We start from the raw sequence: 17,985 nt of genomic DNA, 5'->3' as shown, positions 1-17,985 counted from the left end.
AGGAACACACATGCTGATTGGAAATCATACTTTCATCTCTGCCAAATACTGTCACATCATCATCCTTGTCTGCTCATCATTCTCGTTGAACATTTTGGATTCCTCCAGAAAGTGATGTGTTTCAGATATCTTTGTCCACACTGTACGATTCTGTGGTAGAGCCATGGTTGTCTGACCAGGGCCCCACAGTTCTTTCTTCAAGCTGTGGTCTATAATGAGGTGGTGAAGAGAAAATAAACCTCAAGGCTGTCCAATCCGGTCGGTCGCAGGGTGTTTTCCAACTGTAACGCACCCCCAAAAAGTCAGAAATGGAAAGACAATCCGGCTCTTGTATGAGGTCAGCTCATTCAAAACGGAATAATTTGGAATATTCCTGTTTGTATAAATGATATAATGAACATAATTGGTCTAGTTGATGAGTAATTTGTCCTCATCTATTAACTGTTCTGACGTCTGCTTTAGGTCACCGGTTGTTTTAGCCTCACCAATTTATTCTCCACATATCAACTGTATGTCTTTGGCTCCTTCTAGACAGGCACAGGGCTTTTAGGGGTTAGCTTCCCTATGTTTAAAGCTTTGAATCCAGGGATAGTCACTATATACCCATAACTCATTGTCAAGGCTCAAATGTGGTTGTGAGTTATATAGTACACACATAAAAAGCTTCTTTCTAAAGGCATGACTTTTCATACAGCTCCTATATTGGCTCTGTCAGTCGAGACTGGTTGGATTTGCTAATTAATAGCACACAAACAAGAAAAAACAAAACAAAACTGTGCAGTACAGTGGAACACGGTCGATACTGATTTACTGGTCAACCTTAACTGTATGGGCAATGCTTTAAATTCTGTGTAAAATGAAAATAAATATTTTGTTAATTTGACACCACAGAGCAGAGTGTAGTTAGCCCTGCCAAATTTAATATTGAAAAAAAAAATTGCATAGAAGTATTATATAAAATGAGGCTTCAAAGTCGTGAAAAATTGGTCTCTTGTTTCTCTCAAATGCTCTGGCTGCTAATAGTGTGAAACCAAAATGGATGTTACTTAGCTTAGCATCTTACTTATGCCTACTTATCACTACATGTTGACATCCACATAAAACCTCCGGTGACTGTAATATATCTCACTGAGTCTTTGCCAGGTTTTCTACGCCATGACAAGCGGTGCTAGCCGTCAGCTAGCTTGCGAGCTAACTCGGATTCCTTAGCGGGCTCGTACATGGTATCACTGCCTCACTTGGTGTCATGGATGTGTGTGGGTCAACATAACAGAGACACTTCACGGAAAGTGGATTGTTAATAAAAAACAAAACAAAACGGTGGTACACTATATGACAGACATTGTCGTACTTTATACACACAATGCATTACGTTCCATACTGTGTAACATACTATGGTAGCCTGCATAATACTTGGGAATTTAAATAACGTCACAGAGCTGTTCTTTTAAATTGTGGTATTCAGGGAATACACCTTTTTTGTGGGTTGGAGATTTGGCTTGCTAGTTAGTATTGTTTTAGCCGTGCCCAAAATTTCAGCAAAACTGAAAAGCTGAAAAACATTTTAATGCAATATCTCTACAATTAAACAGTTCTCAGTTTTGGCATGTTTTCTGTATTTACCTTCAAACATGAACAGTGTATTTAAAAATGTTTTCACGATAAAAACAGCATAAAGTGCCATTCAAGTGTAGAAAAGTTTTAACCACTGTAATGTTAATACGTGGCCCATTCCAAGAGCCAAGACGCTTTCTCAGTGTAAATGTGTTTTCTGTTTTTCTAGACTTTTATCTCATTTCTCTTTTCTTTCCAGTCCCGCCTGTGGAGTGCTCACCAGGACTTGGTCTGGATCCAAGTCTAGATTGTTCTGCTCAGCCTTGGTCCAAAAGGTGATCACAGAGTCTGAGAGGGAACTGCAAAAGGCTTGTGTTTCATTCGGAGGGATCGCCGGCCGGACCAATGGGATCAGGGAAGCTGGCCCAGGTGCTGCTGGGATGGGTGGCGGTGTGTCTTGCACCAGTCCAGGTGGCGTACGCTCAGAACGCAAATGGGAATGGACCGCTCCAGGCTAACCGCTTCACGGCCGCCACAGACCAGAGAGAGGTGCAGCGGGTTCGCCGCCGTGGCCAGGAGACACTGAGAGGGTAGGAATAACTCACTGTATGTTTTTATGCACCACTTTCCCTCTGCCTTTTACAAATTAATAGGTGTACCAGTTGGATAACGATTTATTCGCTTGTACGTTTGGAAAGAACTCACCAAAGGACAGCTTGGAAAAAGCAGTGAAAATGTTGGCTTAGATGGCCTTTTTTGTTTCACTACTTAATGTGGAACATTATAATGAACCAGCTTCATTAGCAGAAGAATGGAAAAGTGCATCGACTTCAGTTTTGCATAAACGACTCAAAACCTTTGCAGACGTTTTCTTTCTGGAGAGGCTTAAAACCATAAATGACTTTACCCCCTCTGATTTCCTGGCAGCTCCCTTTCAACTGCTGTGCTTTCTGGTGCGAGGCCAGACCGCCTTACATCAAATTATGCTGCGGAATACTAGCGCATTGTTTTCCCCAAAACAGCACATGTTTGACCTTAACAAGCTGCCTGGCACGCTGAACTCGCCACGTGTATTTACAGCAAATTGACATTTCGTGGGAAAGGGAGGGGAAAAAAAAGGCAGCTATATGTCCCATGTGGGGTTGATGAGGGAGAGCGTGACCCAAATTCCCGTGTGTGTGTGTTGGTTATAAGCCGGAGAAAGTAGTTCACTGCCGCTGAGGGGTGTGCTAAGTTGAGGCAGCTGATGTAAAGTTAGTGCGCTGCGTTCAGTGTGAGCACTGTGAACAAGTGGTGCACCGTCAGGCCACCTCTGGTGACCTGAACACTAATCAGAAGCACTGACCTACATTTACAAACTAAATTCTAGAATTTCCTCCGTGGAATGGTATTAATTTATTCACAACAGTCTATTCTTTTCATTACGCCGGATTTATCTTGGCTGCAGCGCTTGTAGTGCTTTTTTATTTTTATTTTTTTAAGTAATCAGATTTCGTCCTCACAGGACCATTTTCTGAGTTGTGGTCATGTGATGTTCGCAGGCAGCCGCGATTGGTCGTTACTCAGTCCTGAGCGACTGTGATGTCATTTTCAGTTGACAGCAAGTGGCAACATGGAGAAAAACATAGATATCTATAAGAACACTAGATGTGCTCGAGGTGGAGTCGGCAGAGTTGTCGGTCAGCCATCTTAGGTCAAGGGACTGCTCTGGTGCGCTGTGCTTTCGTCAATAGTAAGGTGGATGTTTTATCCACTTAAATACTCGTAACTCGCTGAATTCTTGACAGATTTACAAACAGATTGGTTTAATAATGCAAACAATATTATCGACAATTCAAGAGAGTTGAGCAATCTACAGTTATTTCAAAGTCCTTGCTCCATTGACTGGAATGTTACAAGTGATCGAGCAGCCCTGTCCCAAGATGGCTGCCCTGTGACGATGTTACTTCTCATTGGCTCATAGCTCATACGAGCTGTCTAGTGTTCTTAAAGCGGCTGTAACCCCCCCCCCCCAAAAAAAAAAGAAAAAAAAAAGACAATTATGTTCTATACAGGCCCATTAGTCTCTATATGGTATTCTGGTTAATATTGTGTTAATGCAATTTTAGTTAAGCAGCAAAATCCAGCAGTTTTTAACAATATCAGAAGGCGGCCATTTTGCCACTTGGTGTCGAGTGAAAATGACATCACAGTTGATCAGGTCTCAGGTAACAACCAATCACAGGTCACCTTCAGAAAACACGTGAGCTGTGATTGGCCGATGCCTGAGCCCTGAGCAACTGTGATGTCATCTTCAGTCAACAGCAAGTAGCAAAATGGCCGACACCCCATGAGATGGATAAATTCGGCTGGATTTTGCTCATAAGTCATATTACACAAACGTAATATTAATTAGAACGTCACGTTTAGTCTAGTGAGGTTACATATGACATATTGTCAAGAAATGTTTAAGGTTGACTTCCTCTTTAAAGATATATATGGGGAAAACCATTTGTTTTTTGCTGCTTAATTCATATTCCACAACCACAATATTAATCAGCATGCAGTGTTTAGACTAGTGAGGGTGCGTTGAACATTATTGGTTTGACTTCCCCTTTAATAAAGGTTCATGATGTCACCAAGTAATTTTTTTTTAATTGTTTTGGAATGTAGACTCAATGGATATTTACCAGCGTCACAAAATGGATTGTGCTCCTTCACATTTTTACATACCATGTACATGTATGAACATGCATGTTTTTAAAGTTGTTGTTTATTTGAGTGTCTATGTAATGAACCTCAGACTCTCAACAGCTACACCCATAGTCTACTACTCCACCCAATAGTTTCATACTGCACTCCGCCGTCATAGTCTTCCACTTTGTGGAGCAGGCAACATCATTTGGCCTTGTGTATTTCGCTGCTATGCTAGAAAAACTCTACAAAACAAGGCACGTTTTGTTTGGCCCCGTTGTCAAAATCAGTTATTCCAATCATGTGCCCAGTATTTGGTTGTCCTTGTGCCAAGCCACAGGAAATGAGGTAGTCCTATCACCCGAAGGACCTATGAAAAGGGACGTTTGTTTCACCGTTATAGGTGACAGAGCAGCAGCAGCACACGACCACATGATGTACACGCATGCTTTTGTGTATTACTATGTTGGGTTAAACTCAAGAACTAGGGTTGACATATTGCTTGTTTATTCTGAAACGGGAATGTGGAGTGATAAAGAAAAGTAGTGGTCCAGTTTAATATAAAGGCAGCTGTCTAAGAGTCTGTGTTTAGGCTGGCTAACTGTGTCGAATAGTTCATCATCTGGATTGTGTTTCCTGACAGATCTCAACTTTTTGTTAAATAAAGTCTGACGGGGGATTCTATTGCCCAAATTAAATATATGACCTGACAGAGTAATAACCCATATTTACAATTTGTCTGGTGGAGTGACCATAAACCAAAGAACATTGTGAAATTGCATATTTTTCCTATCAAATAGTGAGTGATTTTTAATTTTTTTTCAAAACAATGAAAGAGCATTTAAAGCTTGCCGGCTTTCCAGTTATTTTTTTTTTTATGTGTTGAATGAATTAATTACATATACTGACCAACAATAAAATGTCTGCAGTGTGCCACCACCAACTCTTTTGGATATGAAATTTAACTGGCAATTTTATTGGTAGCTGCAACTTTAGTCGTTTTTACTTTCCCCAAGAGCTGCAGTTAGCTGGCCAAAGCAAATATGTGTCTAGTTTATTTTTCATTATGGTTTGTCATTGGCTGAATAATGACTTTTAATAGATTAAAATGTGGACTGTTTTACATTGAGGGAGTACTAACAAAGTGCTGTCCCTTTTATTGAAAGGAAAGAAGACATTCTATATTATAAGACAATGAATGTCTGTGTGTGTGTTTTTCTATTCATCCAGAAGGACATTTGTTAAGTCAAATGTTATTCTGATGTGGTTGAGGCAAGGACTCTTCTGCACCAGATTCATCCAAGGTCACTTTTATGGACTTTGCGTTGTGCATTGGGAACAGAAAAGACTTTCCCAAAACTATTGCTACAATGTTGTAAGCTAGCATACAAGCTGCAAAGACTCAACATTGTGATCGAAGGCGAGGTCTCAAACTCGAGACCAGGGGGCCATTTACAGGATGATATTTTGTGGCCCCCTACTTGGCATCAAAACAATGTGTTGTTGGCCGTTTTTTGTACGTGTGTTTGTGTGTATTGTAATCACTTATGGGCTACTGTAGCTCAGGCTCATGACAGGTTTCAGCGAACCATCAGGCATATAGGGCGGATGCCTGGTGGGCTGGTGCAATTATATGTGCCAGTCCAGTCGTACCTGTCACCCAGTCCCACTCGTGTCTTCTCCGAAACCTGCCATGAAGAAAATTGTTGGCGGCGAGATCAGCCAATTTGAAGAAAAACATTTTTTTTTTTTTTTTGGGTTGAGAGCAGGACCACTTATCTCAGGTGTCTAAGAGGTATATCACAAGGATTTTGTGTATTTAATGTTTGTATATTTATGAAATTTTCGATAAGTCCTAAAGAGCTTGGGGACTTTGAACTTCCTGGTAGGGAAAACTAGTGTTTAACATGAGTTATTAAAGGTCACCGATTCTCCTCAAAGTACAGCGATATGTGATACATTCAAGACCCTGCAGTGCACCCAAATGCTTTCATCCGAGTGTTGTACCGATCACAGTAGACTGTCAGTAACTGTGCGTGTGGCGGATGGAGGGTGGTTAGCGTAATGACGGCCATTATGCCGGCCTTGGGCTAACGTGCAGTGTTTATTTGCTGGCGAGAATTCTATATCCACAAATCTGTCCCTGGTACAGCCGCTAGTGGTGATGCTGACTAGTTTTGACTCACAGGCTCCCACAACACACTGCTGCTTGGTATCAGTCCATTCAGCTTTGTATCTGATCAGACTTTTGGCTTGCTGCCGTGAATGCTTTAATTGAAGTAGGATTTTTGCTTGTGGGAAGGACTGAATGTGTTTTAGATTTGAATGTTCCTTCAAATGCATCGTACAAAAAAAAAGATTATTTATAATGTCAAGGAAAGAGTCCCATAGTTTACTGTAATAACGTGTCAAATAAATGTTGAATATAGCTGATTGAAGAGATTAAATCCTAGCTGAGTTCTTATGTTCTAACGTTGTTTGAGAACCATGGCAGACCATGTATAATAGGATGAAATCTTAAACGGTAAACTAAATCTTTTATGTTGATACTTGATTGAAACACTCCTAATACATTTTCTCTACTCTTCAACTTGGCTTCAATCTACCATTACCACACCCCTCAGAGGCTGCGCTTGATTTAGAAAATTCCTCGAAATAAACTTGGGGGAGCTAACTAGCGAGCTGCCAGGCCTCAGATTCTGTCTCCCTCTGTTGGGAATTGATATAGTTCATGTTTCTCAGATGGGCTGTGACAGTGAAGACAAATTCCTTGTGTGTTTTTACATACTTTGCCAATAAATGCTAAACGTAGCCTTAGCTTGACATTTAGGACTTCCTGGTCTTAACCTAACCATTTGCAGGAATATCTATTTTCTGAATCATACAAATGTAGTCTGTGAATGGAACAGATGTAGTCTGCAGCCACACTTCACTAAGCTGGAGTTCCCACTCAGTATGGTTTGGGCCAATAAACCATAATCGACCTTGTATTTGTGGTATTAATGTAAAAATAGTAGCCCAAAGTAGCATAACCTAAAAGTAGCCTAACGTAGCATAACATGCAAGTGAATTCAACAAAAAAAGAGGAACTTGATTGTTAAAACACATGCTGCCATTAATGGAAAAAGAAAAATACTGAGGCCTTGGTTGCTCCATTGTAATTAACTTTTTTGCTCTAAATATGCCATTATCTTTCCATTCCACTTCCCTTCGCTAACAAAAATTCTTTGTAGACTAATGTAGCGACATGAGTGCATTGGTGCAATAGTCCTGCAGGTGACAAACAAACAAACAAACAAACAAACAAACAAACTACATTATTTGCTGGTTTAAGTGTGTGCAAAAGAAACGAAATATTCTCTTCCCGTTTATGACCACTGTGGCACCTGAATTGTTACTAAATCTTTGGAAAATCTTTCAACCAAACATACTGCTCAGTTGAAAAAGGGCTTTACTTCTCTTTACAGCTGCTTTTTTACTTGGCTGTGAAACATTCCATTGTCATAAAATCATCACATAACCTTGAACGTTTTGGCTCATTTTGGTCGCTACCAAAATGCACGGACAAGAAATCTATGCTGATGTCTTACCGTTACGACAATGATGTCATCACACATGTCAAAGAACTAAACTCACATCTGGAAAACACACGGTAGCCATTTTTTGATCAATATTGCACAAAGCGAAGAATTTACAGCTTTACTTAACCACAATTGCCTCCATTGCAGACCAAAAAGCTCATGAAAGATGCCACATTTTCTCTTTATGAGTCATTTTTATGCTAGCAACGCAGAATTCTGGCAACTATCCTCCTTGTAAACCTGACCCAGCTTTACCAAGCTTTGCTGAGGGGAGACTCTGTGAAAAATCAGTCCCACAGGATAGAATTAGGACAAAATCAATATCTATCTATCTATCTATCTATCTATCTATCTATCTATCTATCTATCTATCTATCTATCTATCTATCTATCTATCTATCTATCTATCTATCTATCTATCTATCTATCTATCTATCTATCTATCTATCTATCTATCTATCTATCTATCCATCCATCCATCCATCCATCCTCTTGACCGCTTATTCCTCACAAGGGTCTCGGGGGGTGCTGGAGCCTATCTCAGCTGGCTTTGGGCAGTAGGCGGGTGACACAAAATCAATATTACCACTAAAATGGCCTGAATGGCGTCTTCTCCTTACAGTCTGGATGAATTTATATTCATGATGAATGTTAAATATTTTTACTGCGGTGAATTGCTAAGTTTCCTTATTTATTAGGATTTTCTCAGCAGTCCTCAATCGTTCTCACTCACATCTCATAGCAAATGTTGCTTCAGGCATTTACAGGGCTTAACTTGCTTCAAATACCAGGCAGATGACTTTTGATCTTTGACCGGGCCACTTTCACAAACACATACAGGCTACACAGACACCTGACCTAAACGTCTGCTCTTCTTTGTCTACATGGAAACAGACTGTAGTCATTCCCCATACCGGGCCTTCGTGCTGGCCGAACAGCCTGCTGTCAACTGCTTTAATCTTTGACCCTGTGGATTCCTGCATGAGTGGACGGGCCCTCAGGCTGTGCCGATGTTGCACTTTCTAATTCTGTAACAGTTTGCTGGAAACTGACAGAAACGTCATCAATGCTTGAAGATGATCAGAACAGCTTTTTTGCTCCCATTTCTCATGAGTTGAAGTCAGAGCTAAGAGTTTTTCTATGTCTATAAATGACCCATTCCTCTCGAATATTGATCACAAATCTTAGTTTTCGTTAGTGAGCACTTCTCCTTTGCCGATATAATGAATCCACCTCACAGGTTGGCATATCAAGACAGCATGACTATTTCATAGGTGTGCCTTAGGCTGCCCGCAATTGGTCTATTATTTAGGTTCAGCCTAAGGCACACCTGTGCAATAATGATTCTGTCTATTCAGTATCTTAAGGTGAGGTGGATGTCTTATCTTGACAAAGTAGAGGTGCTCACCAACACAATTGTGAATAATATTTGAAAGAAATTGTGATTGGGTTCATAGAAAAAAATTTTTTTTCTTTTTTTTTTAGTTCAGCTCATAAAAAATGGGAGCACAAGCAAAACTATTGCATTTAAACTTTGTGCCTCTTACCCTTTGGCTTGATGAGGTATAAAGTAGAAATCATGCCAAGACGTTTTCCTGGTTTAAGGTTATTTGAGTTAGTGTTTGTCATTTGTTTGTCATTTGTCAAGTCGATGCTTTTCTCCTTTTTTTTTTGTTCTGTGCTTCACATTTTCCCCCGGATGAGATGGCAGCCATTTTCCTTTTATTACTATTAATGGCAGTTAACGAGCGATTTACGGGCCAGGAGGCAACTTCAAAGGTTGCAACGTGGAGGCGCAAGAGTTAATCTCCTTTAGATTGAGCCCTGAGAACAGTTGGACATGTCAATATTGAGGAATACCCCAGGATCTTAAGCTTTTTTTTTTTTTTTTTTTTTTTTTTTATGTCTGTCTTTCATTCTGTTTGACTGGAGTCGGCCTTCTAAAGCTCTTGAGAGCAGGCGCTGACCTACAGGAAAGACGAGGATAGAGGGGCAGAGGAAGAATAACAAACGAGAACACCTCAGGGTCAGGCGCATATAATCCGTCATATATTAACATCCTCCCAGTCTCACTGTAACAGTGGAATGGTTTCAGCGCTCTGGAGAAACAAGAGGAGAGAATAAATCAGTCGCTCATTAAGTGATGGAATGCTCACGGCTCACGATGTGTTGCTGAGGTATTTTTGAGACCTAACACTACAGCAGGGGTGTCCAAACTTTTTCCTTTGAGGGCCACATCCAGAAAATCAGAAGGACGCAAGGGCCACATAATGTTATGAAGGGAAATTGTGTTTTGTCCTAAAAATTGTACAAATGATTTATTTGTGCTTTTGCATATTTAGAAAAATGCTACAGTATATAAACCAATTTATTTGTAATATGGCAGTAGGGTTATTATAGTTTTGGAATTTTTCATTTTAGTTTTTATTTTACTTTGTTTTTTTTTTTTAATGTAGTTAGTTTTAATTAGTTTTCAGGGTGGTTCTGTTAGTTTTTGTATTAGTTTTAGTTCTTTAATAAATGCTGAGTTTTAGTTTAGTTAGTTTTAGTATTAGTTTTAGTTTGTTTGTTTTTTAATGTGTATTACTTGTGCGCAATATTTAAAAAACACCATGGGCATGACGTCATTATTCCGGTTTATATCAAAATAAATCTACTAAAAATCACATTTAAAATCATCCCCAAAGGCTCATGCATTAAATTAATTACCAAAGACTAAAACAAAGGACATTTTTGCTATAATTATATAGTTAGTTGTATTTTAGTTAGTTTTGTAAACATAAAATGTAGTTTCAGTTCTTTTTTTAAAAAGCATCTTTGTTTTTATTTTATTTCGTTAACGAAATTGTTTTTTGAATTTTAGTTTTTTCGTTAGTTTTAGTTAACTAAATTAACCTTTAATAGCACCTGTGTTTTTCGACACCTTCCCTTCTTACTTTGACCATCTCCAAACATTTTTGTTTCTATTTTATTTGAACTGAGTTAAATGCCATTTTTAATGTCGTGGGCCACTAATAAATGGACGGCGGGTCGCAAATGGCCCCCGGGCCGTAGTTTGGACACCCCTGCACTACAGTATGTTTAGCTTGTGCCCCAGAAAGTTGACCCAGCACCAAGACTCTGCTCTGGCCTCTCCTTTCCCTATCTCCGTTTTCCACTCCTCCTGCGGCTTCCTCTTCTTCTCAACATCAACTTGTTTTGTTTTCCCTCCCACATATCCCCTGTTCCTTTTCCTTTCCCACCGTCATGTCCTCCCCCAGCCAGATCCTTGTCACTCTCTTCACACTTTCTGACCAGCATGTTGTGGCTTTGGCAGTTGTCCCAAAGAATTCACTACTTCCAACTATCTCCTCTTCCTCTTCTTCATGCTGCTTTCTCTTCTACCACATTGTGCCGTAAATTCCTCTCTATGCCTCTCCACCTGTTTGTCTGTCCTTCTACCACCTTTTGCCATCTGGTAATGTGGTTGAAGGTGGGCTATTAGAGGTTCAATACCCACCTGTCATTGTCACACTGATGAAGGGTCCTCTGTCTCACTTGTCACATCTTGAGTAGAGGTTTAGACTTGATATTAGGGGTGTGAATTTCCCTGCCAATTCGATCTGTATCACGATTCGATTTGATACAGATCAATCCTGATCTGAATTTATAAGTCAATAATTGCGATTTTATTTTTTTACTCAAATTTAGAAAATACTAATCAGTAAACTTATACAAGTACAACACTAAGATTAGTATGAAAATGTATTTATCTGAAACTTAGGCTTATAACTGTGAGTCACTGTATTTAAACAGTTTGCAATCTGTTTCATGTTTCAACAGTATTGAAATAAAATATGAAGTCTTAATGTTCCATTAATATAATATTCCGTTTGTTTTTATGAATATTTCCATCAAAAATTGACGTTTAAACATGGATTCGGCCCATATTGAATTGATACAATGTTATGTTGTTAATGCACGCACACATTGAGTTCCTCCACATATTGACTTGCTTCACAGGCATATTACGTTCCCCTTCATCTGACCATTAGTGTAGATTTTAAACATAGAAGGGCCAAAACAACCCTAATAAAAATATAATTGCACTAAAAAAAAACTAGCCACCAGAGGGTGCTAGAACTGCACAAATGGAAATCAACCTGCCTTTTTTTTTTTTTTTAATAGATGTGTTGCATTTAAATATCGTGAACATGACGACGATATTGTGCCAGTTTTAATATCACGGTATTGCGTTTATCGTTACATCCCTACTTTACATCTGACACTGGTTCCAGAATGATCAATAAAAACGTTTGAAGTATTTCATGAGCAAATGATAACTGACCTTGCGAATGTTGTTTGAGAGCAGTTGACTCATCTAGAAGCAATTGTTAAATAGTAATTTGAGAGAGACAAAAAAAAGCCTTACCACCCTTTTCACAATAAACACAAGTGGTCGGTTTAGGTGAGGTATTTCTGAACTTGTAAAAACAGTTGTAAAATGGCTGTCACTCCGGTGGGAACTCTCCAAAAGCCGCTGTGATGATGTCATCTTGATGATGTCGTAACTATTGACTTAAGCTCTATATAAATATTTGAAAGAAACCCTTTTATAGGGATGACGCATCATGGGGGTAAACATTGGATGGGTAGATGTGATCTCTGAGGCCAATGACTTTACCATTGACATCACGGTGAGTATCTATCCCAATTGACCAGTCTGTGGTTACTAAAATCTTGGTTGTAGTAAATGCAACAAGTGGACCACAACAGAAATGACCACAGATATATTCATCATTATGTGCTTTGAAAGCTCTTGGTGGATATCATTCGTACAAACAGATTGTTGGAATCTTTTCAGATTGCTATGCTGCATTTACTTCTGTATTGCGAGTGGAATTGGGTTTTAGGGTTGATGCATGAGGGGTATTGATTTATTTATTTTTTTTAGTCCAGTAAGCACATGGATGATAAAGAGTCCTCCCCGTACTGGTTTGTAATGTCTCAATGTGTTGGTGTGTGTGTGAGTAATGGCTGTCATTTTCAAATTTGGTTTTGCTGCTTCCTGAAAGGAAAGCTTGTGGCCTAGACCAATCAAACGCTCCATAGACTACGATGACTCTTACATCTGTCAACTAAGCAGACTCAGATCTGATTTTTTTTGGAAACGGTTGGCCAGCGCTGGGCAAAAACTCGAGAACACTCCCATCCGTGATCTCCCCTCTGGGAATCCCGTCATGCATCACTGGGAGAGTTTTGTGTCAATGTGGTTTGTTTACTCTACAAGCATAAACCAAGCAAAGTTTTGGCCAGTTTGGAACCTAACACTCACTGTCTGTTTATTTTGGGGATTCTCTCATATATGCTGCTTGGTTTCTAACTTATTTTCTCTTTCTTTTTATGTGTCAGACCCAACGTGTGTGGCTCTCGCTTCCATTCATACTGTTGCCCCGGCTGGAAGACGCTGCCAGGCGGGAATCAGTGTATTGTTCGTAAGTTCCGCCGTCCGTTAATTAAACAACATTTCTGTTGCTGCTTTACCTGATGTTTAACGACTCGCCCTTTCTCCTTTGACCTAACAGCAATTTGCAGGAACTCCTGTGGTGATGGCTTCTGCTCCAGACCCAACATGTGCACCTGTTCGAACGGGCTGCTCTCTTCCAGCTGCGGGGCTGGAGGAGGAGGTAAGTTGACATCCTACTTATCACAAAAACACCAACCTGTAAAAAGTACACACTAATTGAATCATTTTAACTCTTTTACTGCCACACGTTATTAAAAAAAACAACCCCCAATGGCAGCGGCTTTCGAGCATTTTAACTCATTTTTCGAAGCAAACAGAATATTGTGTTCTTTTGCTGCATAAACAACATGGGTACCACATGAAAGATTGCATTCCATTATTTCATTAGAAAAAAGTATGTTTCTACCTTATTCCCTTCTTTAGTAATCACTATTTGAAAATAGGTCATTTGAGTGACATTGAGCAAAATTGAAAAGAAAAGATACATTTTCTCCACAACAGTGACTTTGATACGAATATTTTTTGTTCAGTGACGCTCCGTCAAATTAGGTTTAATGTTACAAAGGCTTTGATCATTCACGTCAGCCTTGAAAACATTCTATTTCATCAGATTGCGTCATGTTTCATTGTAATTCGCAGCTCTAGTTAGGGCCCGAGTAGCTACCGCTGCCATCTGCTGGCCATAGTTAGTGGGTGTTTTTGATTTCACAACTCATTGCACTTGGACGTTGCACTGACCACTGATATATTCACACACACACAAAAAAAAGTAGTTGACGTCACTTAACGTTTATGGCGGCATACATCGTGATTTTACTAAACGTTATTAAACGTTTTTGGAAGTCAAAAAGTTAATTTCCACAGCATTCCCCAATTGAATATACTGTTTGGCATTTTGCAACTAGTGAGCCTAATGCATTATTGGGAAAGAATGGCAAAAATCTGTTGCACTTTAATGATCTACTTTTTACTTAAGCCTGTATTTCACTGAGGGGCAAATGTTTGCGACACTAACAAATGTTGATTTCACCTCAGATTTCGTTCAAATATTTCCTAAACGTTCTATAAAGTAAGCAATGTGACCGTTTTACAATCAGGAACTAACATGTCTTAGATGCCCATTAAAGGCATACAACCACATATTTTAATTGAGACTTTTTCTGGCCACTAGATTATTTGTTTCATTTTTTTTTAATTCATTTTTATTGTGTGTTCTATACAAAATATGTATTTTTTTTTACGGAAAAAGCTATACAGTATTGGGATATACAGATCTGTCATTGTTTTATTTGATGTATCAAAAGTAAAGAGTGCTATCAGTACTTGGACGGTGATCCCCATCCCCAGAGATAACATTAGCGTCAATATTGTCAGTTTTTAAATAATTTCTTAAAAACAAGTTTTTCTACTTGGCGTTCCTTGACCATGAGAAAAGTTGCCAGCTATGTGTTTTGGTTATAATTTTTTACTGTAGTTTTCAGTTTTGTTGTTTTGACACAAACCATTCCTGGAACAATCTCCAATTTTTTCAGATTTAGAAACTCATTTTCCCAGCATAATTATCTCTCTAAAGGGATTTTTCTGCATGCAACTCAACTGGCCTAGCTACTTCTAAAATAATGCTCTTTCCAACGCTACAATTTTATTTCCCACTGGACACATCACTCTTATTGTGTGAGCAGTTACACATAATCTCTCGCCAGAACTTCAGTCGATCAATTCCAGTTGAGATTCTAGTTGCCTTGACCTATTTAAGGAGGAGTAGATGAATGTGCATGAATTCAAAATAGTCTTAAGGGAATTAGTTCAGGGTTCAACTAATAGTGAAATGAGAAGGGTGTTAGCAAATACTTTAACCCCACTTTGGGAGCGTGTAAAGTACGTGTGGATGTGTGCATTACGTGGCGTGCAGTGTGTTCAGCCTCACTGCTTTAGTAGGCCAAAATCAGCTCATCAGTCATGCCTGGCCTCCCGTCAGACCCTTTGCACATGCTTACATTCCGTGTGAAGCGTGCAAACGCCCAACTCGCACAACTTTACACACGGATGTGCGTTGAATCTTATATCACATGAATTTAAAGCAGAAACAAGAGCTGGGTGCACACACATCAGCGGAGCGAGTGTAAAAGGAAGATCTGTTTAAGACAAAACGAAAGGTGATGTCCTCTGAAGAGGAAGGCCATGGAGGATGGGGCGGGGGCAGCCTCTGACCTATACAGGATGCGCATTGATCTCTTGCAGTGTCAGTGCTTTTGCAAGAGCTATGAAGTCATGCTCCAGAATGGGTCCAAGGGCACAGAAAGATAAATGAAAGCTTAGATGAGCTTCACTGAACTGTCACTCACTCAGACACCCTGAATCCTCGCCATCCCCTCGTGATTTATGGAGCTACTTTATTGGTTTTGTGGGGAGTAGTGGGAAAAATACAGACACCGGTATGATGTGAGCCAATTTAATTTGTCTGTGGTCGTGGTCTGTGTATCATGGTCGCATTATCTTATCAAGCTTCTGAAGCGGTTTGAATGATAGTCAGCGGTCAGGAGAGAATGTTTCCATGTCATCCAGAGGAATCTAGATGCTAATAATCCAAAATTGAATTTTAAGCTAGCCATGTCGATCTTAGGTTAGTTTAGCATTTAGCATGGCTTCCCCATCTTTTCTTGTCTTCCCTTTCTGAGTTTGACACGTCAGAAGTGTATTTTATTTGCCGCCACATAGGAGATGGTTATATTTCGGTGTGACTCCCAAATGTATTTAGGCACACTAGTAGCGAGTCAAAGCTGTCGCTAGCTAGCTGCTTCTGCGTAAGTAGCACAGAGCTTCCCTTAACCTCCAGCTATAATCCGCGGTAGGTGGCGTGAACCCAGCGATGGTTTTTAGACCTGTCTCAGCGATTAGCCTTCTTCTTCTACTTTCTTTTAACTGTTTCCTCTGCGTTTGATTACCAATTTTGTTATTCAGTGTGCTAAAATGTAACACAAAATGTAAATTTTGACTGGCAAAACCACTCATTTCGAGCCTTGAGTGCTTTTAATTAGCAGTTTCTCCAAGGCTTTATACCTAATTGTCATTGGTAGATCTCATTCTCATGTGCTAACAGCCCAAGTCTATCTTTGGACTGAATCCATCATTTAAAAGGGCAATTCACTGCAGTTTAGGGTTACCAATTTTCGCTACCTTCATTATCCACGGCCTCATTTGAGTGAACTGGTTTGCTGAGTCTCAGATAACATCAACATAAAATTGCCTGTGGAGGTTTAAAGAAAACAGCAGCCCATTTAGAGAGGTTTTAATTATAAAAAGACCCCTTTTTTCCAACCATGAGTATGAGTATGAGTCGACGTGATAACCTGGAGCTCGAAGTCAGGCTGTATGTCAGACAGAGAAGTGGCTCAAGCAGCCGCAGTGAACAACGTTGAGGGTCATCTTTGTAGCCATTGCCTCAAAACCATTATTAAGAAATCATGACTACTGACATTCTTGCCTTGATGCAGAGAAACAGCTGTAATCAGACTAACAAGCTTCTGTAGGCTATTAAAAATGGCCACCCGTGGATGCTAGAAAAGCAGAGAAAGACTTTTTTTTTTCTTATATCATTAAGCTGATGTTAACAAAATGCTAAACTCTTATAATGAATTACGTGTTAAGGTATAGCCTAAGATACAGAAGAGAAATGATTGATTATATTAGAATTTGTGTAAGTTTTAGCACCAGGGAAAGTGCGTAAATAAAATGCAATATATAGTTAAGCATATTAGTTATTCAGAATAACTGGCTATAATACAAAATGAATTGCTTTAAAATGTAATTGTTGCACTTGTCTATGTTCGTCCCTTTCCTACAAATGAAACAAAATGCAGGTTAGAATGCATTGTACCGTCTATGCTTTACAATTGTAATTATAATAGCTTTTTTTTTTTTTTTTTTTTTTTTTTAAATAAGAAGGGGTGGATCTATGTGGGAGCCACCACTCTCCAGCCACCCCACTATGTCTAGGGGAATATTTTGATTAACAGGATTCTGTAGTGCAGATAATTAGCTCCGCATTCCTGCTGTTTCCACACGGTCGCTTAAAACTTGCTTTTTACTTGGACTCATTCCTCCTTGAGTGTGCTGGACAAGTATATATGTGTGCATTTTATTTAATGAAAGTCTGACTGTGGTGGATATGGAGGGTATGATAAAAAAAATGACTTAAAAGTCGTGGCGTGCACCTCATTGTCATTTTACATCCATTTGAATGAACTTGTCACTACTGTAAATGTGCCGTCTTTCTTCTTCTTAATAACAAACTATTCAATACATATCTCATAGTAGCATACATTTTATATTCATCTTTATATTAGATCAGTGCAACCAGGGATCGTCATGACAACATTGTCAACACAAATATTGACAGCATTCAGCATATTAATGTATGTCTGTATTATCTGAAAATTAGGGGTGGGACGATACGGGTAAACCACGATTCGATATTGTGATGATATTTGGCTCATGATATCGATAATATCACGATACGCGATATCTATGATTTTTGATATTTTGTCAAAACCAATTTAGCAATATATCACAATATGTGACTGAAAAAGCCAACAAATGCCCATAAAAAGGAAAATGTCTAATTATGCATTTATTCAATATACAATGTACAAGGTTCTGCATAGTGCCTCA

The 17,985-nt window shown here is 39.3% G+C and overlaps 1 protein-coding gene across 1 annotated transcript in view; it reads left to right on the top strand.

Annotated features, from left to right (window-relative positions):
• The first annotated feature begins 1,959 nt into the window (after positions 1–1,959).
• The window catches only part of fbn3 (fibrillin 3), a 71,679-nt gene continuing 55,653 nt past the window's right edge, over positions 1,960–17,985 (top strand). Inside the window, exons 1-3 of the mRNA XM_077534658.1 lie at positions 1,960–2,144; positions 13,200–13,282; positions 13,373–13,474. Of these exons, the coding sequence (XP_077390784.1) occupies positions 1,960–2,144; positions 13,200–13,282; positions 13,373–13,474 (370 nt within the window). The remainder of the gene's footprint in view (positions 2,145–13,199; positions 13,283–13,372; positions 13,475–17,985) is intronic.

Source organism: Festucalex cinctus, chromosome 10 (genome assembly GCF_051991245.1).
Source record: "Festucalex cinctus isolate MCC-2025b chromosome 10, RoL_Fcin_1.0, whole genome shotgun sequence".
NCBI lineage: Eukaryota > Metazoa > Chordata > Actinopteri > Syngnathiformes > Syngnathidae > Festucalex > Festucalex cinctus.
The sequence above is the reverse complement of the archived record's forward strand: the minus strand, read 5'-3'. Positions and strand labels throughout refer to the sequence as shown.